We start from the raw sequence: 26,777 nt of genomic DNA on the forward strand, positions 1-26,777 counted from the left end.
TATACAAGTTCTAAGGGTGTAGGAGGTTTTTCCAACAATTGGCACACTTTCTAGTTCAATTCTATTGAACAGAAAGTGAAAAACTTTAGGTGCGGATTCCGGGGAACCGAGTTGTCCCCGAGGCTCGTACCCAACTTATTACAACTAAGACATGCCATATAAAGAAGGGTGAAGCCTTACATACCTCTTTCCGCTCCTTTTGCTATTCCAAATTCACGTTGCAATCTCGTCAAAATTTGCGAATTGGTCATGTTTACCAAAACCCTTATTAGGATACTTAGAGTTAGAATCTTAAGGAAACACTTGGCTACCGAAATTTCGGCAGCATTTCCTCTGTAAATATACCATCCTCAACATTCAATACAACCAATTTCTCATCAATCACAATCCGGGAATTCAAACCCGGCCAAACTATTAACACAACTCAACAATCACACTAGCAATTCACATATTCCATTCAAGACACATGATCTCAATTTACCACTTTCTTCCAAACCTTCCGACTTCAATGAGTACAATAGCAACCTTACAATATATATTCCAACAACATCATACTAATACCATTACATGCTATCCATGCAAAAACATTATTTTTCAATATACACAATCTTCCACTTACCAATACTTCACCAAACTTATCAAGTCTTTATTTGTAATATGAGATCTACCACACAACAACTAAAATATTAATTACAACTCGCTCATTATTCTTTCACAACTCACCAATGTACACGACTATACATCATGTATACACGGCCACATACACACTACACACTCACGGCTTCATCATGCACACACAACTATCTTCTCTCCAAATTCATTCAACTTCCATTATCAATATAGTATTTACAACAACAACAACCAAACACTAAACAAAATAATTCAAATATGATTCATACATATATATACACATGCACGGCCACATACCATATCCCTCTCTTTCATGAATTTCATCCATTTTAGCATACTACAACACATATAAACCATGTATAACACATAAAACAAGATTAAAATTCACCTTTCTTCTTCAACTTCTCACTTGACTACAACTTGGCAACTTGTATGATTATGAATCTTTCTTGCTTCAACAACAACTCCACCTTGTTAAGCACTCTTTAATTAGTAGGGAATGATTTTTGAAGAATTTTTTGACAATTTTTTTGTTGCTCCTTGCTCTTTGCCGAATGGCCCTTAGGTTTTTCTCCTCTCTCTCTTGTTCTTGTCTTCTTGAAATTTCTAGAGAATTATAGGATATAGATGACTTATTCATCTTTTTATTATGAAAATTAAACCCCCCTCATGAGCCTAGCCCATGTCATGGCCGCTTGGGCCTTCTCCATTTTCTTAAAAATTTCAAGCCCACTTGTATTTGGCTAGCTCTTGTAATTCATGAAAGATATTATTTTTTATTTCCATTTCCGAATTTTCCCTTCGTCTTCCTCCGTATATCCATGAGTCATATTGCAAATTTCCCTTTTATGCCCTTGACCTTTCTTAATATTTCCGCTTCTAAATTCTTTATAAGCAACTTATATGCTTAACAAAATAAAAGTAAGACCTTGTTTTTCATCTCCCCGCAATTGTCTTGAATTATACGATTATACGAAATGCGGGATCTAACCGAATCTTACCTTTTTCCTTCAACTTTTCACTTGGCTAGGGTTCATGAGTTGCCCAAACGAATGCTTAGTTTGCTCCAACAACCACTTCATGTTGATGAAGACCTTCCAATTGGTTGAAATACTAGGAGGAAATTATTTTTGATCAACTTCTCTCCATGGCCAAGTTCGGCCATCCTTGGCCGAATGCCCCCTCTCTTTTCTCTTCTTTCTTTCCAAGTTTTCTTATGTTAAAATGATAAATGAATTGGCCACCTCTCATATATATATAGTTAGCTTCTACAAATGTCAAGTGAATACATGTCCCTTCTTTTTTTTTCTTGAAATTTCTAAAAATGACAAAGATGACTATTAGTCTTATTATGTAAGCTTGGTCTATATATATATATATCACATGGCCATAAAAGAGTGGGACCCACACATACAAACACGCATCACACGGCCATGGTGGCCTTCTTCTTGAACCTTCTTGAATTTTTGTGAAATTATCATTTTGCCCCTAGCCTTCCACAATATTACCATGAGCCATTTTGTGAATTTCCCTTTTTGCCCTTAGCCTTTCTCAACATTGCCATACTAATAATATTCATAAATAATATTCATAGCAACTTGTACATTAAAACACTTTTTGAAAATGGTCTTGGCCTTAACTTACCACGACTATCTCGAAATATCCGAACGTACAAAACACGGGCTATAACATCCTCCCCCCCTTTAGAACATTCGTCCTCGAATGTTCAACTGACCTTATGGGGTGTCATAATACTTCGGGAGGGTCTCTCTCACAGTTATCCTTTTCTTCACGCCCATTCCTTATCTTCTTAGTTCGCGACGTCTTTGAGTTCTTCCACAACTTTTCTTTATTTCCTTCCCTCGCGTTTCTCAGTTCAAGTATACTTGTCTTTAATTTCTTTGTACTGGCGCTCATTTCATCCATTATTATTTCTTGTTGGCTCTTCGGTGTGGATTCCTTACAAATATGATCGAGCATCGTTCCACGTCGATGATTTTTATACTTTCATAGCGCATATTTCCAAGTTCCGTATAATTAATGGTCCATGAACTATTTTCTAGTATCCGTAGACTCTTTTATTTTACTCACAGGCGCTGCGTCCTTTCTTTCTTTCCAAAACTTTCCAGACTACCAATTGTTGATACTTTCATTACAATAGCCGTTGTTGTCCGAAATATCCTTGAATCTTATCATTTCCTCCATTATCCTTTGTACACTTAACTTGTAATCATTTCCTTGCTCTTTTATTACTCTTTACAGCATGTCGCTGCGTACTTAGGTACGGCGCCAATTTCCTAGTGTGAGGAATTCAAATCATATGGCGTAAATATATCATAATTCATGTTGATAAGAAGCATTCTCTTAAGGTATCTTTCATCCTTTCCCCTTTATGTCGGCCTCACGGTACACTCATCGCCAATTCGTTTCTACTTCTTTCATGTACTCCCTTGGTATGCCGATATATTTGAGCTCCGGCCCCGAGCTAATAGATTTCCTTTCTTGGCACTTGAAAATATTGTGATCCCCTTTTGGCCTAATATAATATGGTCTCCACCCCCCCCCCCCCTTTAAGGGGCTCCTCATGTGTCAACAGTCTTCGAGTACCTTCGTCTACGATAATTACCTTATTCCTCGTCCTTCTTCCCAACTTTGTGCATAACATATCAAAGACTTCTTATCATAAGTTTTTCTTTTTACTTTCTGTCTATATCATCATTTTGTCCACATTTCCATACTCTTTCATCCGCTACTAATCCTTCCACCCATTTAATTCACATACTCGTGATTCTTCTTACTACGCGTTCGCGTTGCAGCCGTGCGTCCATGTTTTTCGAGCACCCAATTGCTTTTGCTCATAGCATAGAATTCTTACCGCTTACGCTCTCTTTATCCTTGCTCATCGAACCTTTAACTATACTTATGGGACTATGATCGAGCGGTCTTCCATGCATATTCCTTGTACTTCATTCCATTTCCTCCAAAATCGAATATTCCAGACCTCACGTGAATTTTTATTCCATACTATTAATTTCCAATCAACAGTGTTGACCCATCATACTTGTTCTCCCCTTAATGCGTAATCGGGTTTCCATTGCTAACTCGTTAAGGTGTCCTTCTTACTCCTATGGTTAAAGACTTCCAGTTGCCCTGCGCCTAAACGCTCTCATCTTCCTTCAACTAGCCCATTTATATATTTTTCCTACTTTCATCCTTAACCTTCCTTAGGTTCCTTCCTCCTCAGACACTTCCCTTCCTTGCCATTTGTGGCATCGTCTCTAAAGTTCGCGAAATTTTCACTCTAAGCTCACAAATCCGTTCCATTTCTAAGTTACTCTTTCAGGAAAACACTTCCATCTCCGAGGCAATCCTATTAATGCGGCTGCACATTTATTCCTTTATATACCTTTCGAGGCCGAGGCCTTATAACATCGTTACTAAGCTTAGTCATTCCTTCTCTTGCTTCACATCCCTTGTCGTGGTCACTATTCCTTCAGACCCACTTATTGAAATTGGTTCCCGAACCTCATACATTCCTCTCTTGTTCTATATTACCACACTTTGTCCTCTTCACATGCCTATCTTTGAATTTTTGCCCAAGTCATCTCGTGCTTTGTCGATAGTTTCTCTCGGGGATCCTCTCACTGAGTTTTCTTACTTCTCACTTTTCCCGACCTTTTTGATCTCCTTGTCTTCCATTAACTCACGCTCTCTCTCTCTCTTTTCCAAATATCATTGTATTAGACTCTCCAGTCTTAATCTGTAGTAAAAACGACATCAGCTTATCTTATAATACTTGTACCACATCTTTTCTTGTTACTTAAACTTCCACACCGCAACACCGGTCGCTGGGACACACACCACATGTCCACAAATATTTTCACATGTGGGATATCGTACGCATTCATTCATATATATATATATATGTATAATTACAACTACCTTTCGCACATAATATCTCCAAACGCTATTCAAGCCTATCCTAATTCCAAAGCTGTAATGCACTTTCTTTCCCTTTACCGACCTAGTCTGTCTCGCCCTACGCGACCTCTCATGGCCTCCAACCATCCCATAACTCTAGCTTTCCCTTAGGTTACTCTAGCTTTTCATTTTTCTCTCACGTCTAAATCTTTAGGATTTCTGGCATACTTCCCAGGGGGTCACCCATCCTAAGATTTCTCTCACCCCAGCACGCTTAACCTCGAACCTTCGATGGAATCCGGTGCCTTAATGCTGGCATAATCGCGTCCTCTTCCACGCATGACCTTTATTACATGATCTGGAGCGAGTCGAGGTCTTACAGATCCTGAGACACTCTCGTAACACGTCCTTTCTTTTACAATTACTGTTTTGCCCTTTTCGATCCTCAATATTCACCTTTTACTTTCATGTATAATTACCTTCCGTCCTGGGTTCCCAGAGTCCCGATGGTAACGAACATACCTTCATCGCCATTACTTATACATACTCGGTTACCAGCCTGTTTGAATTTCCACTCAGTGTTCTTACATCATAGTTTACAGCGGAACTGTTCGCCGACTTCCTCCGAATTCTCCAACAAACCTTGCTTCTACTGAACCTCGAATGTTATCCATTTTAATCCTATGGACTGCTAATTGTCTTTCTCGCTATTGTTCTTCATGTCATACCAAATCCATAACCTTTCTGAAACAACTCACCCCACTTATCGTCCGTTTACGATATTTCCTTTCCACACTTCTTCCCGTTAGGCGTGCCCAACAATTCTAGCAGAATTTCCTTTACCATTCTTATTATTCAAAACCTGCACACAGCAAATACCAACAATGCCTCACAAGACATCTATATATATATATATATATATATATATATATATATATATATATATACGACATATTCCAGCCACCCAGAGCTTCTAGTTTCAGGTAACAGAACAAATATGTCAATACTTACCCCTGTGACTTTCCATGTCGCCACTTAACTTCTTCCGTCGTATGTAAGGCTTAAATAAGGAATTTCATTTTCCTATGACTTGGCTCTATCGCACGATCTATGATAGAAAGAAGATCAACAATCCCTAGATGCCCTGTAGCCTCCTGTTTATAAATGTGGCAGGCTTCACACCATAAACAGGACTCTACTGGACACGACTTTGCAGACAACCCCTAGAACGACCTGCTCTGATACCACTTTGTCACACCCTAGCCTTACCGGGGTGTGATGGGCACCCGACCCCACATTCGGAGCCGAGCGAACCCTCTGACTCATATCACATACATACTCTTTCTGGACTTTCAAATCAAATAAGCATGAAACATATAGTAGGACTTTCAGAACTTTCCTTCTATCGTTTTCAAATCAAACAAAATCTATAATCACATGAAATCTGTAACATGCCACAAAATGTCACATCGGCTGATGGAGCCGCTTACGGAACTGACGTTCTATGCCCATGACTCCGTCTGCAAAGTCTCTAACATAAATCAGAAATCACAACTTAATACGCTCTGACTCGGCAACACCTCGGAAGGAAGTGGAGTTTGGCAATCCCGCTGAAACACCTTCTAGCAAAGTCTTCTTCTCATCTGGGTGTACATGCGTGGCATGAAACGCAGCCCCCGAAGAAAGGGGGTCAGTACGAACTATGTACTCAGTATGTAAAGCATGGAGTAATATGAACAGAATCACATACAGAATAAATAGTACAGAAGATTAGTACAGAAAGTAAGCACGATATGCAAAATAATAAAAACACTTACTGGAAACACAAATCATGCATGCCAAGAACTGTATCCGGCCCCTTGCGGGACCCGGGGAAACGTGGCGCCACACACATCATACTCCAGAAGATTTACTCCGTAATCTCCATCACACATAACACATCATAACATATACACGGTACCCCGGGAACCGGACAAATATACACGAGAACCCGGGAACCGGACACATCATACTCCATAACATATACACGGTAACCGGGGGCCGGACACATATACACGGTACCCCAGAACCGGACACATCTAACTCCGAAATTATATATATGGAACCCGGCCCTCAAGCAAGGGACTCGGCGAACAATACGCACGATATATACCGGCCCGGGAATCGGCGAAGGAGCTCATAACACATGCACGAGCAGAGTAGCGAGAAACTATATGCATATAAATCAAGACTCGATAGATAAGTATACTTACCGACCCCTGAAGGCTCAAAAACAAGTTTCGGGTCAATCCGACTTAGTATAAGAAAGTTATGAGCGTTTGAAGTACAGAAAGTTCCATAAGTGTTTCAGAAGCCATTTTTGGAAAATCAAAGCCATAATCATGTCAAGAACCTTTCGGATATCGTTAAAGATCAAATCAAACAGAGGTTTTGGAACCATATGTACGTGTCAAAATGTATCAAAGACTCGAGGAATAATCAAATGTGCTATCATTTGAAAATCAAAACATTAGTTATATCAATTCGTTTTTCGAATTCCATTCGGAACATATCAAATAGATTTTCGGATGTCATAGATACACGTCCAAACCATATGAAATAACTTATGGAAGTCAAGAATATTGGCCATCCTAGTGGCTCTAAGAATAGGAATTCCTTTGAGATCACACATATACGTCATTTGCTTGTTTCATAAAGATCATGCCAAAAGAAAGAAAGGGTAAGCCTTACATACCTACTCCACGGCCTATTAGTTATGCTTAATTGTCCAAACTTGCTATTGCTAATCTACATTCAAGAAGATTTACACAATCGTTAGCTTCGTCGTCATACACTTGCTTTAGTTCTTTAAATGAATTCACTCATAATCTGCCGAAATTTCGGCAGCATCTCCCCTGTAAATACACCATCCCCGAGAATCTAAATCGGCCAATTTTATCAACGACAATCCGAGAATTCAACTCGGCCAAATTATCATCAACAACAATACCAACAATCATATTTCCAACTTCAACAATTAATTCAAAATGCATTCTAATACTAGCAGTCTTTTCTATTCAAAACCAACCGCATATGATCAAGCCAACACCAATGCTCACTCATTTAAGTACTAGTCCAAGACCATTCAAACAAGACTTAAAAACATTTCATACAATCCGCACAATGCTAAAAAAAGCCCAACTACTATACCATTCCACCCGAAACTCTCCAACACCACCAAGAACAACAACAACATATTCTTTCCTTCCAAATTCATGAACTTCACCAACATTATACATTAACAACTTCATGCATACAATTATAAGAATTCATACTAGTGTCACATTAACTTCCACAACAACACCACAATGATTACAACTTCACTTCAAGCCATTAAATCCTCATTTTACATCATAGAATCCACATCGACAATAATAAAAAAAAAAACTTAAATAAATTAGCTCATCACTCCTACACAACACAATACATACACGTCCAACACCAACACATACACGGACACAAAACAACTTCCATATTTTCATGATTTTCATTCATTTCTTCATACTTCAACATACACAACCATCCATAGCATATAAAAAGAAGATTGAATCTTACCTTTTTCCTTCAACTTTTCACTTCGCTAGGGTTCATGAGTTGCACAAACGAATGCTTAGTTTGCTCCAACAACCACTTCATGTTGATGAGGACCTTCCAATTGGTTGACATACTAGGAGGAAATTATTTTTGATCAACTTCTCTCCATGGCCAAGTTCGGCCATCCTTGGTCGAATGCCCCCTCTCTTTTCTCTTCTTTCTTTCCAAGTTTTCTTATGTTGAAATGATAAATGAATTGGCCACCTCTCATATATATATATAGTTAGCTTCTACAAATGTCAAGTGAACACATGTCCCTTCTCCTTTTTTCTTAAAATTTCTAAAAATGACAAAGATGACTATTAGTCTTATTATGTAAGCTTGGTCTATATATATATATATCACATGGCCATAAAAAAGTGGGACCCACACATACACACACACATCACACGGCCATGGTGGCCTTCTTCTTGAACCTTCTTGAATTTTTGTGAAATTCCCATTTTGCCCCTAGCCTTCCACAATATTACCATGAGCCATTTTGTGAATTTCCCTTTTTGCCCTTATCCTTTCTCAACATTTCCATACTAATAATATTCAGAGCAACTTGTACATTAAAACAATTTTTGAAAATGGTCTTGCCCTTAACTTACCACGACTATCTCGAAATATCCGAACGTACAAAACACGGGCTATAACAGATAGGTTTGAACAAATCATACAAACGACCAAAAACAATAGTCTTACAGAGGAGCTCTCTTCTCTCCCCTACGTCCCAATACAACCCTAATTACTAAACCCTAATTTAGTTATGGCCACCTTGGCCGCTGGCCAGCCGTCACCGGCGGCTGGTCAGCCTCAACCAACAACCAAAATTATGCACTACCCACCCCTCACTCACCCACAATTCCTTGATATTCAACCAACACTCCCGTCCACTTCTTCTTCTCCAAACTATGCTCAAACACTCGTGCACGGAACAACTCCCACGTCCAATGCCTACTGTGATCCCATACCAATGAAGGAGGTAACATATGTTGATGGCATTCCTGTTGTGCGCTGGACAACTGCTGAAGTGTGTAGAATGGAGCAGATTGATAACCTATAACATGCCATTGTTGGTAAGTTTTCTTATAGATGGACGGAGTTACAAGAACTAAGAACTATTATCCATCAACAGTGTGGTGTGAAAGGAAAGTGTGATATTGGTCTCTTGAGAGATAGACACTTATTAATAAGATGTTCTTTAATGGAGGATTTCATTACTATGTCCTCGAACGGTGCCTTTTGGTTGAAATCCAAGGATGGTTTTACGTATCAAATGAGGACATTAATTTATGACTCTAACTTTAAGGTTGAGGAAGAAACGTCAATAGCCATGGCTTGGATCTCTTTTCAGAATCTGCTTCCCACGTATTTTGTCAAAGAATCATTGTTTACTTTGGCATCTGCAGTTGGGAAACCCCTATTATTGGACATGGCCACCATAAACAAAACTAGACCTAACTGCGCAAGGGTTAAGGTTCAAGTAGATTTGTTATCTGATCTTCATAAGTTTGTTATGATGGAAACTGAAAATGAGAAGACTAAGGAGATTAGGGTGGTAAAAGTGAGAATACAATATGATCATTTACCAAAGTATTGCACAAAATGCATGTTGCAAGGTCATGCAAACGAAGACTGTCGTGTGTTTCATCCTGAACTGGTGGCAGACACAAAAGAGGATGCAAAGGAAGAGGAGAAGGAGCATGTGAAGGAGGATGTGTCAAATATGGCTACAACCTATACAGTAGGAAGAAGGAGAACATATCAGGGATGGAGATATCCTGTCCAGATAGTGATTGTGCATATGAGTAGATGGAAAACATTGATGATTTGCATGCTCTAGAATTATGTGAGAATGGAATGCAGACTGGTGGTGCTGATAGTATTACAAATGCCAAAGGGTATTTGGAGTTTGCAAATAGTCAAACAGATCAGATATTAAGCCTTCCATCTTTGTATCAGGTCCAGGAAGTTGATATCTCTCCTGATAATAACATGAAGGAGGGAAATTTGAGCATCTCAATTAATAACAATGGCATTGGTTCATTTCCTCCTGAGAGGGAAGTGATAATGGAGTTGGCTGTGACATTAGTGGAAAAGGACATGTGCAGCCACTGGTCTTTCAGAGAAAACAATATCCTTTGAAGGAATTACATGATGTGATCTCTCATAATAATAATGTGGGAGTTGAGGTGGAACATGATGAGGGAAAAAACAAATTCAAATAAAGTGATGAAGAGGCTTCAGTGGAGCAGGTTTTTAGTAATATGGTAAAAGAAGCTGGCATTTCACCAAGATCTAGACAGAAAGGCTCTAAGAAAGGAAAGAAACAAGTAATCACAGATACTATTCCTATAAGAGTAGTACAAAGGAGAGGTTGTAAGCCTATTTTTAAATGATAATGAAAACACTCTTTTGGAATATCAGGTCTGTGAACACACAACAAGCTTTTCACAGAGTCCAAATGCTGCACAGACATCATAAATTCTCCATTATAGATTTAATTGAGCCTTTTCAACACTCTAGGCATATTCAGGGATTTAGAAAAAGATTAGGCATGAGATATGCCCATTACAACTGCAATGATAAAATATTGTTCTTTGTAAATGATAATGTGGATGTGGAATTCTGCAGGACTTAGAAAAACAAATAACTATAAAGATGTTTTTCCAAGAGTGGAATAAGTCATTTATGGTAACAATGGTCTATGCAAAGTGTAATCAGCTGGAAAGAATTAGTTTATGGGATAGTCTGTATAGTTTGGCTAAACAAATGGAATTGCCTTGGTTGGTAGGGGTGATTTTAATGTCATTCTGAATGAAGATGAGAAGATTGGTGGTTTACCTGTATCTCCAGATGAATATGAAGATTTTGCATTTTGTATTAATTTATGTGAGCTGTTTGATATAAATTATAAGGGGAGTCTGTTTACTTTGTGGAATGGGAGGGCAGGTAGTGACTATATTTTTAAGAGGTTGGATAGAATAATTTCAAACTCTAAATTGCAAGATTGGTTTGCACATATGGAGGTGCAACATTTATCCAGAACTGGCTCAGACCATGCCACTTTATTACTTACTTGGGGTCAATTTTCACATCACATAAGGAAGACTTTTAGATTTCTAAAATTCTGGACAGAACATGAATCTTTCTTAGAGGTGGTTAATCAGGCATGGATCACAGATTTTGAAGGAGATGACTTTATCAGATTTAAGCTGAAATTGAAGAATGTGAAATCTGCATTATCTGCACGGAGTAAGGCAACTTTTGGTGATATTTTCAAGCAACTAACAGTAAGGGAAGAGGTGGTGAGAATTAAAGAACAATGTTTTGAAGAGGATCCTACATCTATGAACAGGATGGTGCTACAGCAAACACAAGCAGAATTGAAGAAGTATGTTCACTATGAGGAAGAATTTTGGAGACAAAAGTCACATATGACTAATTTTGCTGAAGAAGACAGTAATACAAGGTACTTTCATAGTATTGTGAATGGTAGGAGAAAGACATTGCAGATCAAAAGAATTCAGAATCAGCAAGGAATATGGATAGAAGCGCGCCACTTTTGGCAGAAGAAGCTTGTAGATTTTACCAACAATAGTTTTCTCAAGAAGTTGATCCATTAGACTTTGAGGTGCTATAACATGTTCCTAGTATGGTGGATCAGGATACTAACAATCAGCTGGTAAGCATGCCAACTTTGGAGGAGGTAAAAAAGGTTGTGTTTGAATTATCTACAGATAGTGCTGGTGGTCCAGATGGTATGATAGGAATATTTTATTAGGTGTGTTGGGACATTGTTGGTGCTGATGTATACTATCTTGTGAAAGTTTTCTTTGATGGGCAAACTCTTCCAAAGTCAGTCACACATACGAACTTGGTACTTTTACCAAAGAAGAATAACATTGAGACCTTTGCTGATATGAGACCAATCAGTCTCAGTAATTTTATCAACAAGGTTATTTCTAGAGTGGTTAAGGATAAACTGGAAGGCATTCTACCTTCTATGATATCTCCCAACCAGTCTGGCTTTGTTAAGGGCAGATGTATCATTGAAAATGTACTTCTAACTCAAGAAGTTGTGACTGACATAAGACTAAGAGGAAAACTAGCTAATGTTGTACTTAAGCTTGACATGGCCAAAGCATATGATAGAGTATCATGGAGTTACTTGATCAGAGTTTTAAGGAAGATGGGATTTGCAGAAATTTTCATAGATATGGTTTGGAGGTTGATAGCAAATAATTGGTATTCCATACTTCTGAATGGTCAAGCCTATGGTTTCTTCCATTCCACCAGGGGTGTAAAACAAGGAGATCCAATCTCTCCTGCATTGTTCATCTTATCTGCTGAAGTTTTATCTAGAGCATTGAACTCTTTATTTTAGAATAATGATTTTAGAAGTTATGGAATGCCCAAATGGACTGCAAGTCTGAATCATCTGGCATATGCAGATGACACAATAATTTTTTCATCTGCTGATGCTAGATCTTTGGAGCTAATTATGGAGGTATTACATGAGTATGAGCAGGTATCTGGCCAACTTATAAATAAAGGCAAGAGCTCATTCTATGTATACAGTAAGGTGTCTAATGTGTTGATACAACAGGTGGAGAATATTACTGGTTTTAAAACAGGCACTTTTTCTTTTACATATTTGGGTTGTCCTGTCACACATTCAAGGAAGAGGAAAGCTGATTACAATGAGCTGATCAAGAAAGTTAAGAATAGGCTGCAGACTAGGAAAGGAAGACTGTTATCATTTGGAGGAAAAGCTGTTCTGATCAATAATGTACTAATGAGTATGCCAATACATTTGTTGTCAGCCATCAAACCTCCAAAATGTGTTATCACTGATATGCACAAAATATTCTCAAGATTCTTCTGGAATAATAGTAAGGAAGGCAGAAGAAGACACTGGTCATCATGGCTAAACCTGTGTAAGCCAAAAGAGGAAGGAGGAGTAGGCTTTAGATCTTTGTTTGATGTATCTAAAGCCTTATGTGCAAAACTTTGGTGGAAATTCAGGACAACAAATACACTATGGACAAACTACATGTGGATCAAACATTGAAAAAGGCACAGTCCTCAGAATGTGCAGTGGAAGGGAGGTTCTCAAGTATGGAAGGCAATGATAGAGGTTAGAGATAATATAGAGAAAGAAATATGGTGGGAACCAAGGAGTGGAACTGCAAATGTATGGTTTGACAACTGGACAAAGCTAGGGGCTCTATATCACATTATTCCTGATGATTTTGTGATAGATAAGGGGTTTCAAGATGTAAAAGAACTTATGTTGCAGGATGGTTGGAACATAGGAAGACTGCAGCAGTTATTCCCCATTGATATTGTGGACAATATATTAAAAGAATTGCACTTTCATGAACCAAAAGAAGAGTGGGATAGGCCAAGATGGATGATGACGGCATCAGACAAATTTACTGTAGGCACTGCATGGGAATTACTGAGGAGAAAAGCAGTCAAGTCAGAAGTCTTTAAGAACATGTGGATATCAGGGGTACCTTTTAAGATATCCTTTTTTTTCTGGAGGTTGTGGAAGTACAAAATACCAGTTGGAGAGGTAGTAAGAAGGATTAGGGTAGATACTGAGGCAACATGTTACTGCTGTGATCCTAGGCAAGATGAAACTGTGGATCACTTGTTTGTTACAGGAAATGTTGCTACAAAAGTGTGGACTTATGTTAAAATCGTTGTTGGCATCACAACACAGTTTCAACAAGTCAGGCAGATTCTTCAGATCTGGTGGAATACAGATTGCCCCTCAAAGTTCAGAACCATCTTTAAAGCTATTCCAATGGTAACTATGTGGCAAATATACAAGTGGAGGAATACAGTTCTACATGGAGGGAGGATGTCCATCAACAAAGTGATCTATGAGATAAACATGATCATATATCAAATGTGTAGAATGAGGTTTCCTGGGCAGAACAACTTACCAAGATGCATACCTCAAATCCTACAAGTCTTTGAAGCATACAGGCCAAGAATTGTAAGCAAGATAGTGAAATGGGATTTTCCTATGCCAGGATGGTTTAAATGTAATTCTGATGGACTTCTAGGGGAAATCCTGGACCAAGCTTTGTGGCCCTTTGTATTAGAAATATAGTAGGTGATTTCCAGTTTGCAGCAGCAACACGGATACCAGATGGCTCAAATTTGATAGTTGAAGCAAGGTCACTACATGAGGGTCTTATGTACTGTGTTACACACAGTCTGTTGCCAGTGGTGATGGAAACAAACTTAATGACTATGAAGATGATCTTAACTGGTCTGTGGGAGAGTCCATGGAGTATATCAATGATCATAAATGATATTTCAAGGTTGAGGAGGGATAAGGAAGTGAGGGTGGAGCATGTTCTCAGAGAAGGAAATGGCCTGGCTGATTTTTTAACTAACTATGCTTTTGATTTTGCAGGTGATCATCATTTTCATAGTTTTACTTCACTTCCTGTGAAAGCAAGGAAAATTCTAAACACAGAAAAGTCACATATACCCTACATGAGGATCAGGACAGCTAAGGACCATCATATCCCTAGAGATTAATAGTAATCTGGAGAACAGTAGCAGCAACAAGGCTATATTTCAACATGCCAGGAACAGCAACATGTACCTGTATGAAACTGTCTTTGGCAGGAGTACAAGAGTGGTATTAGCTTTAAGCTCATTCTCTTGTAAGACTTCTAAAGATTGGTTCATTCAGGAAATTTGAGACAATGGCAAACAATGTTCAACTTCAAGGCAAGGAGATAGCAGCTACATCTGAAGGAACATGGAGGAATTCTACTCCATCCTGGAAGCCTGAATATGTATTCATTTGACTTTGAACCATAGCACCTGGTGAGAGCTTGTAGGTGTTTGAGATGGTATCAAGTCAAGGCCAGAGGATCTGCAGTAGACTAGTTTCTATATTGTCACGACCCAACCCCGTAGGCTATGACTAGTGCCCGAGTTGGACACTCATATCACCTGTTAACTATAATCATCTACAGCTAGCTTACCGAGAACTTATTTGTATAAAAAGGCAAGACGTTATTTTAAAGCTGTCACATATATGCATGTCATAGCCACCTGTCTCCTTAGGAGTTACAATTTCCAACAACAAACATATATATATCTACGCAAGCCGACAAGGCTGCCACTACACGCAACATCCCAAACATATATATATATATATATATATATATATATATATATATATATATATATATATATATATATATATATATATATATATATATGCAAACCGACAAGGCTGCCACTACGAATGGGTACGCCCCAAACATATGTCATATCCTTACAACGAAACAACAACTATATACAGACCCACACAAATGTCCACAGACCTCTAAGAGTAATGACAGAATCATATGACGGGACAGTCCACAACAACTTGAACACCAATTTTAAACCATGCAATATCCCTACTCCTATTTATAGAAATTATAACAATCACAATCAATATTCAAGATAAGTTAGTCCCTCCTTTTTACCAAAACAGTCCATGGTTTGGACTGTTTTCCCTTCATCAACACATACCAATTCTTTTTACATCTCAACCTCATGTTTAACTACATCCTAACACAACACAAGGACTTCAAGTAAATCAACATATCAATTCCATTCAACACACCTACACGGTCTCAACACAACCACACAAAAACTTCTTACAATCTTTGTTCCTTTTCATAGGTTGATACACATTCAACTCATCTACAATATATGCAAAATAAAACCAAGCATGGCTTCACCTAAGCTCACGGCTCATCTCAACTTCAACCACAACAACAATCCAACAACAACATGCACAAACTCTACATTCAAATCATCATACAATACATGAAAAATGACCATTCTTACCTTACAATTTACTCTTCAACCTTTGTCGAATTTCAACATTATTGCCATGCCACACCTCCTTGTTTCTTCCCAACAACTACTACACGTTCTTATGAACTTGGTAAGGAGTTGAATTGATGGAGATTTGTTTTTTTGATCAAACCTTGGAGTTCATTCTCGGCCATAGCTTCTCTCTCTATCTCTTGATTTCTCTCAACTTGTGATGGTGAAATGGTTAGCTAGTTGAACCATGAATCAGCATTTTCACTTATATATGCAGTCCACAAGTTGGACATGTGTCCCACCCAAGATTTTAGCCAATAATATTTTGCCAACTCATGGGTGGGGCCCAAACGGCCACTTAGGCTTCCTTAATGATGTGATTAGGTTTTTAATCTCACTTAATGATCCAATCTTGGTTAATTAAATCCCAATTTTCCATTAATACTTCTATACCAAACGAAATTTTATGGGCAACTTGTGACTTGAAACGAAATCGGAAGTTAAAGTCTCTACTTCGTTCCTTAAAATAGTCTTGTCTTTAACTTGTCGCGTTTAGCTTAAAATGTCCCAATGTATAAAAATACGGGATATAACATATATAGTCTTTGGATATAGTTTACATTTCATTCCTTTTCTTAGATTTTTTTTTCATTTGTTTTCTTTTCTTTTCTTTCTTTCCTCTATTGTACAGAAAACTTACTATTTTTAATAAAACACTGCCAAACTTGGTTTGGTGGTTTTCATGCAAAAAAAAAAAGATAGGTTTGAACTGGTTGCATAGGTTTTAAGGTTAATGCATAGGTTTGTGGTTGTAAAAGTTGCATGGGTTGTTGTACAGTATTGGGTGGTGTTGTTGATGGCAGGACAACCTCCGGTGGAGGCTGCCCAGTGGCCGTGGTGGCCAAAAAGATGATGGAAAATATTAGGGTTTTGCTAGGGTTAGGGTTTCTTTTTTCCTTGGTAGTTTCGCCTAATCCTTGGTGGGTGAAAATGCCATTCATCAGGTCTATAAAAGCTGCTAGGGCATTGGTAAGCCCAAAAGACATAACAAGGAATTCATAATGACCATAATGAGTCCTAAAGCCCGTCTTGGGAATATCCTCGACCTTAATTTTCAACTGGTGATAGCCCAACCGCAAATCAATCGTAAAAACACGGAAGCTCCCTGAGGCTGGTAAAACAAATAATCAATCTGGGGAATAGGATATTTATTTCGAACGGTGACATATTTCAACTGGTGGTAATCAATACACATTCGCATCACCCATCCTTCTTCTACACAAAAAGCACGGGAGCGCCCCCCAAGGGGAGATGCTCAGTCTGATGAAACCCTTGCTAAAAAGATCTTTCAACTATTCCTTCAACTCTCTCAACTCAGCCGGTGCCATCTGATATGGCGTGACAGAAATAGGATGAGTCCCCGGCTTTAAATAAATTTAGAAATGGATATCACAATCGGGTGGCATACCAGACAAGTCTACAGGAAACACCTTCGCAAACTCACTCAACACAGGAACAAACTCAAGTGCTAGTATCACAAATATAGGCCAAGTGGGCCAAACATCCTCTAACCACTAACTTCGAGGCTCGAAGGAATGAAATGACCTTCTTTAGGGAGGGACTAGGAGTGCCGTTCCACTTAAATCTAGGAATACCCGGCATAGCTAGTATGACTGTCTTGGCGTGATAGTCCAAAATGACATGATAAGGAGACAACTAACTCATACCAAAGATAACATCGAAATCTACCATATCAAGAATCACCAAGTCCACCCACGTACCATAGCCCATGAATAGGCACGTCAAAAAGATCACAAATCACATCCAAACCCATAAAAATATATGTAGACACATAAAAGAAAGTAGAACCCAGGTTGAATAACACTGAAGCCGCCCAGTGACAGACTGAGATATTACCTGTGATAACTATATCGGAAGCCTCAGCCTTTGGCCTGCCACATAAAGCGTAACAATAAACCCGTTCGTCATTAGCCCGTGAACCTCCATGACCACCCCGACCTGACTGTGCTCCTCCCCTATGGGGATGATGTCCACCTTTGCCAGATGTGTGGCAACCCTTCTCAGGCTGGATGCCACCTCTACTAGATGTGTGGAAACCCCTCCCGGTTGTGCACTGCCCCTACCATAACACCCAATCTCTCTAACAGACGAACCTGGAGCTCTAGGGATCTGATACTGAGCACTCTCACCACTTTTTCTAAGTTGGGGATAGTTCATCTTGAAATAACCTGGCTCAACACACTCATAACATAGCTTATCAAGCAAAGGCCGCTAAACTGAAGCTGAAGAACCCAAATACCCAGCACGGTCAGAGAATCTGAAAATCAAACCCACTGGCTGCCCTAAAGAATGACGATTGGGCCCTGAAGAACCTCCAACTGATGTCTGCATACCATACTGAATCGGACTACCGGAGTAGATCTGCGAACTCTGCCCATACTGGCCCTGCCCTCTGGAGAATGAACCACAGAAGCTGCCCCTCTTATGGGCCCTCTTATCATCATCCATGCCAAATTATCCTGTCTCACTGACTCAACTGTAGTGAAATGACCCACTACTGTCACGACCCAACCCCATGGGCCATGACTAGTGCCCGAGCTAGACACTCATACACAAACCTGTTAGATATAGTCAAATTGAACTATGAACAATATGGAAACTTGCATAAGAACTCCAAAGGTTCATAACGTCATCACATATACACATACTCAAATAACTTGTCTCCTGAGGAGTCACAACTAATCAGAACATAATATGATACGCAAGCCGACAAGGCTACCACTACATATCAATAACATACGCAAGCCGACAAGGCTGCCACAATATATCAATATCCATAGCACATCGTATAGACACAGCTGAACAAACTTATACACAACCCACACATATGTCTAAAGACCTCTAAGAGTATCGATAGTGAAATATGACGGGACAGGGCCCCGCCGTACCCCTGGATAAACATATATATATATATATCATAAGATCTGTACCAAAAGTCTAGGCTCCGGAACAATGGAGCTCTCCAAAACAGTTGAGTAGAAGTCCTAAGCTGGAGGGTCACCAAACCGACTATCTATACCTGCGGGCATGAAACGCAGCCCCCCGGAGAAAGGGAGGGTCAGTACGAAATATGTACCTAGTATATAAAGCATGAAATACAGTAAAGAGGATCATAACTGTAATAGGGAGTACAAGAGACAAGTATAACATCCAGAATACCAAAACACTTGCCTTTTGAAACATAAATCATGCATGTCAATATCATATATCATACCCAGCCCATTATGGGACTGGGTGAATAAAGTCATCATATACCATCCTGGCCGCCATAAACATATCATCATATCATATATATATATATATATATATATATATATATATATATATATATACCGTACCCGACCCTCTAGTGAGGGACTTGGTGAACAATGCAGTGAAAGTGTGCACGATAACATACCCGACCCGGGACTCGGTGAAAGACATATTGGCATGCACGAGTAGAGTAGTGAGAAACCATATGCAAACTAAGTCATATCTGAGACTCAATAGAATAATCAAAATGAACCATCATTTGATCATCAAGACAATAATCATATCAATTACCTTTCGAATGTCACTATGGATTATATCAAAATAGAACTTCTGGAATCATGGACACGTATCAAGACTTAATGAAATAGCTTCTGGAAATTAATAACATTAGCCATCCTAGTGGCTCTAAGAATAGGAACTTCTTTGGAATCATATACACGTCGTCTGTTTGTTTCATAAAGATCATGCCAAAAAGAAAGAAGGGTTAGCTTTACATACCTTTAACGCTTATTTAAATGTCCAACGTCTACTTCTCGAGCTCGTAGGTCTAAAATTAAGATAACATAAGCCACAGTTAGATCATCCACATCACTTACTAACCAATCCAAGTACGAATGAAACTTAACGAAATTCGGGCAGCATTTCCCCTGAAAACTTAACAATCCTCGAGATTCCAATTTAGCTAAACATCAATCAAAATACCAACAGCAACAACACCAACAATTTCATATCAAACTAGAATTAAATCCATTCTTAAGTCACTTCCAAAACATCCCAATATACATTCGTATACCAATGCTTATATACACTTCTTTATTTTCGTATATCTATAGTATAACAACAAACACAACAACAACAACAACTACAGCCAATCCCACGATATTCCAGCCCACAAAATAATTCATAACAACCACCAAACAGCCCCAAAATATTGTCACAAAACAGCCACGAAAATCATATAAAAACAGCCCGGTATACGCTTTGTATATAATATCTTCATACACTTTATTCTCCCAAATTCAAGAAGAGAAACTTGTAAACAACATCAACAATTATTATACATCATAACTCAGCCAATTCCATCCATTTAATCCAACTAAAACAGCCCCTTAATCCATAAATCTCAATAAAACAAAAAACGAGTTTGTAACGCTATTTTCTCCGTTCTAATACGTTAAAAATCTAAATAAACTTGTTAACAATGAAAAAGGGACCTTAATCTTACCTTATGTATGCAGCAACCACGTCAACACTCTTCTTCTTGGCTGATTTTTAGCTCAAATTGAAGTCAACGCAACGTACAACACTTTTCTCTTCATGAGCTTCGGGATTCGGGGCTCAGATTTTGATCAAAACTTTGTGTTTCTCTCTAAGGCTTTCCTCCCTCTCTTTCTCTAGAATTTTCTGGGTCTTTTTGGTCTGAAAATGTGGAGGATAAGGCTGAAACTTCCCTTAAATAACAAGGGAAATGGGCCTGACCCGGATTGGAATCGGGTTGGGCCCATTTCACTGCCCTGCTTGACCTTTCTGCCTTAAAATGGCCATAAATGTTTCTTCCGGTGTCACATACAGGCCCACGACCTATGGTTGGAAAGGTATTTCAATTATATACAACTTTCATTTTAGGATTATTTCCAAATTCCTAAATAACTTAAAAACATCTTTTTGGAGGGCTTACACTTGGATTGGGCTCAAGGGTCCTTCTTGAGTTGTGTTTAACTTCACATATATGTTCCATATAACTTATCGTATTTTCTTTATAAAAATCCCCTCATGCGGGCCCCACCTCAGCTTACGGTTACGAGGGCTATATATCTTTTAACGTATTATTCCAATCATATTGTACGAATTCCGAATATCATACTCATGCTACTACAGTAGAATTTCATTCTTTATACTTGTGATATTTTCTCCTCCTCGAGCTCACATTAAGCTGTCTGTAGCCTTAGTAACACGAAATTTTCTGGGGTGTAACATCATTCCCCCCTTTGGAACATTCGTCCTCGAATGTTAAACAAATTCTGCACTTCCAATACTTCCTTAAACGTTCTTTTGCTGAATTATGCCCTGCTCATGCCTTCTTCATTGGTCGACCCCTTCAGTTTATTATAACGCATTCCAGATCTCTAAGTAACCATTCCCATAATATTTGTTCTTGATCTTGCCTCTTGAGGTGATAATTCCACGCCGTTGTCTTTACTCTCATTTTAATTTTGCAGTTAGTTGACGATTGTATTGCGAGCTCTTCCATTGAAATCTTACTCTCTCCTGGTCCACGTAGTCTTAACTCGACCCTCTCTTCTTCTATAGTTACTCCTTTAAGACGCATCGTTCACTTCATCTTACCTCTCACGCGTAGACGTCCCTCGTCGACTTATTAGACTTTACAATTCCCTGGGGTATTTCATGCCTCTGGTAAGTTGTAGACCCTTCGCAGACTTTACGGATAAGACGAAATTTCCCTTGGTGTAACATTATTTTGCTTCAATAACCTTACATTGCTCTGTGTTACAGTCCATACTTTGGAATCTTCAGCATCATGTATCACTTCTCGACTTTCTTATTAAAGGTTTTTAACTGTCACTTTATTTTTAGCTCTTGATCTCGATCTTTAGGGTTGGATATCAAGTAGCGCTAGAGTTCCCTCATTTTATAACTTCACATAGCTGCTCTGTGATCTGTCTATTATTGACTGGTATAATTTTGAAAGAATTTCTCTTGATTTGGCATATAAATTCACTGTCACCCAGTAACCAACTCGTCCTGCTCGTCTCGCTTAAGCTATTTCACAATTTCTTTTAACCCAACTTGTAACACTTTAGGCATATTCTATTGCCCCTTTACTCAGATTTTGTTTCTAGTTTTCCTGTCACTCATTATGTTGCAATCTTTAGGCATACCTTAGCGTCGTTTCACTAGTCTCGATGCTTAACCTCGCCTTCTCTTCTCGTATCTTTCAATCTGTATCGGGTCTCAACTATGGCCATGTTCTATTTGTCCTCCGTGCTAATTTTATATTGGTCATTTAGCTTAAACCATCTTTACATTCTTCCTTAATGTACCCCAAATATCACCACTGCATTGATATTACTGAATCCTTACTCTTCTTATCAAGTACTCACTTGGTCTCGTTCTTAGCATACAACTATTCGTAGATTGCATAACTATTCTTGTACCACTCGTATCAAGTATATCCAATCTTAATCATAGTCTTTCCTTCTCCTGGTTCATTCTGCTTTATGTATCTTATTTGTACTAAAACTCACTTGCTGTCTATCTTGTCATACTCCTTTTCTTTCCTTTATTCACCATTTGATTTTCTCATATCCTACTATAGGAGATTTTCTATCCCTTCCCTTCGCTACTTATAAGTCGCAATACCATTAGCGCATAACTCTATTGCCGACATCTTAGCCTCTAATCCAGTTTGACATTGCCATCCTTTATCATATCTCTCAAGTTACTCGTTACTATTCTCCTGTCGTACTCCTTCTGTTTATAAGCACCCACTCTTTAATGTCATATCATTCAAGATCTTTACAAATAATTCTCGGTACTGCCTCTAATGCACTCCTGACTTCTATTCGTTTATTGCTGGCTTTCAGATCTTACTAGCTTGTTTCAGCAAGGGATCTCACTTGAAGTTTTAGTATCCACATCAAATACATTGCAGTGTCGCTTGTTTCCATCTTATACCTATATTTCTCTCACCCGCTTCCCCCCTTAAGGGTGTACTTATACCATTATCTATTTATATTCTACTCTAGGTCCCCATTTCCAATTTCAAATTCATCTGATAACTCACTTGGTATATTGTACCATGCCCATGTCTTTTCTTTATAATTTATAATTTTTTATTATCCACGTACGAAACCTTAACGAAATCTCGAAGTGACGAGAACCTTTCTATGTATAGTACAAAATCTCATCTAATAATCTGTAATCGAATAATCTAACCAATGTAGCAACTCATCCAAAGTCACATTCCATTCACTCAAATCAATAATTATTTAGTACTTATAATCGTTCCAAATTCTCGATTAGGTAGCACTTATATCCCGGTGATAAGTATCCAAGGCTCTCTTGTAACATTATCTTTACCCCAACCCATATCATCTATTTCCTTTAATAAATTCACAATACCTCATTTGTTCCTCAGGCTTACGGTCCTTATCCTTTAAGGATTTCACTCTTTCCGAGGTGAAGTCATATACACGCGGTACATCTTTATGCCTTATGCTCTTTCACCCTTGTTGTGTACCCAACGCTAACTTCTAACTTACTCAAAATCATATCGAATTCGTCTTAATAATGGTCTTATCTTGCCACCTTGTCGCCGTACTCCACCTTTAAGTTCGTAGCTCTATATTTTCCTTTTGTTCTATACTCGTACTCAATTTATCACGTCTATCTTAGGTGTTTCCTTTTGAATTCTCTTACCATTTCTCCAGTCAATATCCATCTTTTATTTTGTACACGAGGAATCTCATGCTACCTCTGTACCCTTCGGAAAACACTAATTCTGCATAATCCCTTCTCATTTAAAACGTATTCTGTTCATTCCTATTTGTTCTTATCATACCAGTCATTTTCTGGCACTCATTCTGCTTCGTTGCTCATCTTTTTGTAGTTTGGTCTTTCACAACTCTGTCACTTATATTACTCGCGTTCTCGGCTATACATGTCGTAACTTATTACTGCACCATTATCCCGCTCGCTTCCTTCTTATTTCCTTCTTTCAATTAACTCCTTCTTTTCTTGTGCTCGCTTTCATTTCCGTTATCACATAATCTGTATTCTGAACCTTTCCTATAAAAGAACTTTATAAGTCTTTCTTATTCGTTTTATATCTTGCCTTTCCATTTCACATTTGCCTTAATACTTCAGTCGTATAGACCACGCCATATCCTTTAGTCACTTTCTCACTAGGCTTTACTTATTTTTATAACAATCCTTATTGTATTCACATAATATCCTGTTCGTAATTAATCCTATGGTGTAACACTCTCTCCTCTTTTTTTTTAACCCTATTCACGATTCTGACTATGGTTTAATCACACTCTGTGGAGTAGGCGTGTTATATCCCGCATTTTATGCAATCGGATAATTCAAGACAATCGCGGGAAAACAACAAGCAAGGCAATATTTTATTTTGTTTGGCACATGAGTTGCTTATGAAAAGTCTAGAAGTGGAAATATGGAGAACGACGAAGGGCAAATTTGGAAGTTGGAAAAATTGTTTCCATAAATTACAAGAACTAGCTAAGAATATAAGTGGGCTTGAATTTTTTTTTAAGAAAAACCATGTCACGACCCAGCTCTGTAGGCCGTGACTAGTGCCCGACTTGGACACTCGTACATACATGCTAACCAAATTTCACTTGTGCTTACATATTATGAAGCTCGTGCGTCCCAGGTTATAAACATATCGTTTAAACCATTATTTATCTCATAAAACATAGATCGAACATATTAACATAGCGTAGGGGTAAACCGGGCACAAACCAAGCAAACATCACGGACCAAACACGACCCATGACCCACATACATGTCTACAGGCCTCTAATACAGACAACAGAATCATATGATGGGACAGGGCCCCGCCGTACCCAAAAGAAATCATAAACACGAAACCATGTACAACAAGAGTTTTGTACCAAAAGTATGTGCTCCGGATTAAAGGAGCACTCCAAATAGCAGACTGTGTACCCTAGGCTGGCGAATCACCACTGTAAGCGTCTGTACCTGCGGGCATGAAACACAGCCCCCGAAGAAAGGGGGTCAGTACGGAATATGTACTGAGTATGTAAAGCATGAAATACAGAAAATCAGAACTGTAATCGAAACAAGCAGTACAAGAATAAATAAATAGTCCAGAATATCAAAATCACTCACTTCCCAGGCCCAGGTACTACAGATCACCACATATCATATGAACCGATGTAACCTGGCAGAAGGGTTGATAAACGTACAGAGTTTGCAGACGCAACTCGTGCCTACCTAACTCATGTGTCAGACGGAATGTATGACAAACAGAATGCTCGGATGACGCCATATATCAAAAGGAATACGGGACTGATAACGTCCAAATCCACCCTATTAATTGGAATGGGCACGGTCGTATGCAAATATAATTTACCCAACTATGAGTCGGGGTCGAATCCCACAGAGAACAATATGTAGGCGATTAGGAAAAGTAGGAATTTTCACCAACTACGCTAAAGCCAAACGATAGATAATGTTTTGGTTTTGTTTGAGAGAATTATAACTAATGTAAAAATGTAAACTAACCTAGAAAGCAAGTAAAATGATCAATGGCCACAAGCATGGATACAAGGGAAACTACGCTCAAGTAACGATCCAATGTACTTCATGATTTACAAATAATGGTGAGTTTATATTACTTAGCCTCGGATAATGACTCTAAATTAGCTTCTTCCGAAGACTAACTAGACTACCTAATTGAATATCCCTAAAGCAATTAGGAGCATTAAGAACACCCGAATATGGCTACAAGTGGTGTCGCCTATTCCTAGGTCGATTTCCATTAGATGAGGGTTAACGCCCCAAATTCTTGTTAATTAATCTTTCCCAATCCCGAGTTTGCCTCTTCCAAGTTTAAACCGAAATAAATGGGCAAGTCTTAGGGTTAGCTACTCCCTTAAGAATCATTCAAAATGAGATTAATTAAAGAAACAATAACTCACTTCATTAGGAATAAAATCATTCAACACATAAGCAAAACAAGAGATTCAATCCAAACTTTAATCAAGAATATTTCCATAAACGAAATTCAAGTATTGAAATGAAATACTACACACATAAATATTCAATACATAGCAAGAGTAGAAGAAATGGGTAAAGCATTTCTCATTGGTGTCTCCAAATCTTCTCTTCCAAGGTGTTGGTGATGAACCCTAGCCTCCAAGAACTTGTGTGTTGTGCCAAAGATAATCTGATATTTTGCCCTAGTTTTCTATTTATATGAACTGGGATGGAAGGCATCGTCAAAATCCGAGTTCTGGTCGAAAACGCTGAAAAATCCTTCAATGCGATCGCGCCACGTCACTGCGCGATCGCGTGTAATTGCTTCGTTTACGGATCGCGAACGCGCGAAGAGGAACCGCGAGCGCGTGATCTTGCCGCGCGATCGCGAAGAGCAATATTTCGCGAAAATTTCCAGAACTTCCAGTTATCCCCAGTTTTGCAACTTTTTTGCTTGTTTTCCACACTTAGGCTCTAGGGACCTCGTATAACCTGAAACATGACAAAAACCACGTAAAATAATACAGACTTGCTTAAAAACAAGTAAAACTTATAGTTAAAAACATCGATTATGGTGTAAATTCACGCCACATCAATATGCAGATGACACAACCTTATTTTGCTCAGCAAATCCTGTTTCTTTGAGAAAG

The 26,777-nt window shown here is 38.6% G+C and overlaps 1 protein-coding gene across 1 annotated transcript; it reads left to right on the forward strand.

Annotated features, from left to right (window-relative positions):
• Positions 1-13,300: 13,300 nt before the first annotated feature.
• LOC132628507 (uncharacterized) lies at positions 13,301-15,008 on the forward strand. Its single transcript, XM_060344286.1, has 4 exons — positions 13,301-14,103; positions 14,250-14,605; positions 14,700-14,802; positions 14,891-15,008. The coding sequence occupies exons 1-4, from the start codon at positions 13,301-13,303 to the stop codon at positions 15,006-15,008; spliced, it is 1,380 nt and encodes a 459-aa protein (XP_060200269.1).
• Positions 15,009-26,777: the final 11,769 nt, after the last annotated feature.

This window comes from Lycium barbarum, chromosome 2 (assembly GCF_019175385.1).
Source record: "Lycium barbarum isolate Lr01 chromosome 2, ASM1917538v2, whole genome shotgun sequence".
NCBI lineage: Eukaryota > Viridiplantae > Streptophyta > Magnoliopsida > Solanales > Solanaceae > Lycium > Lycium barbarum.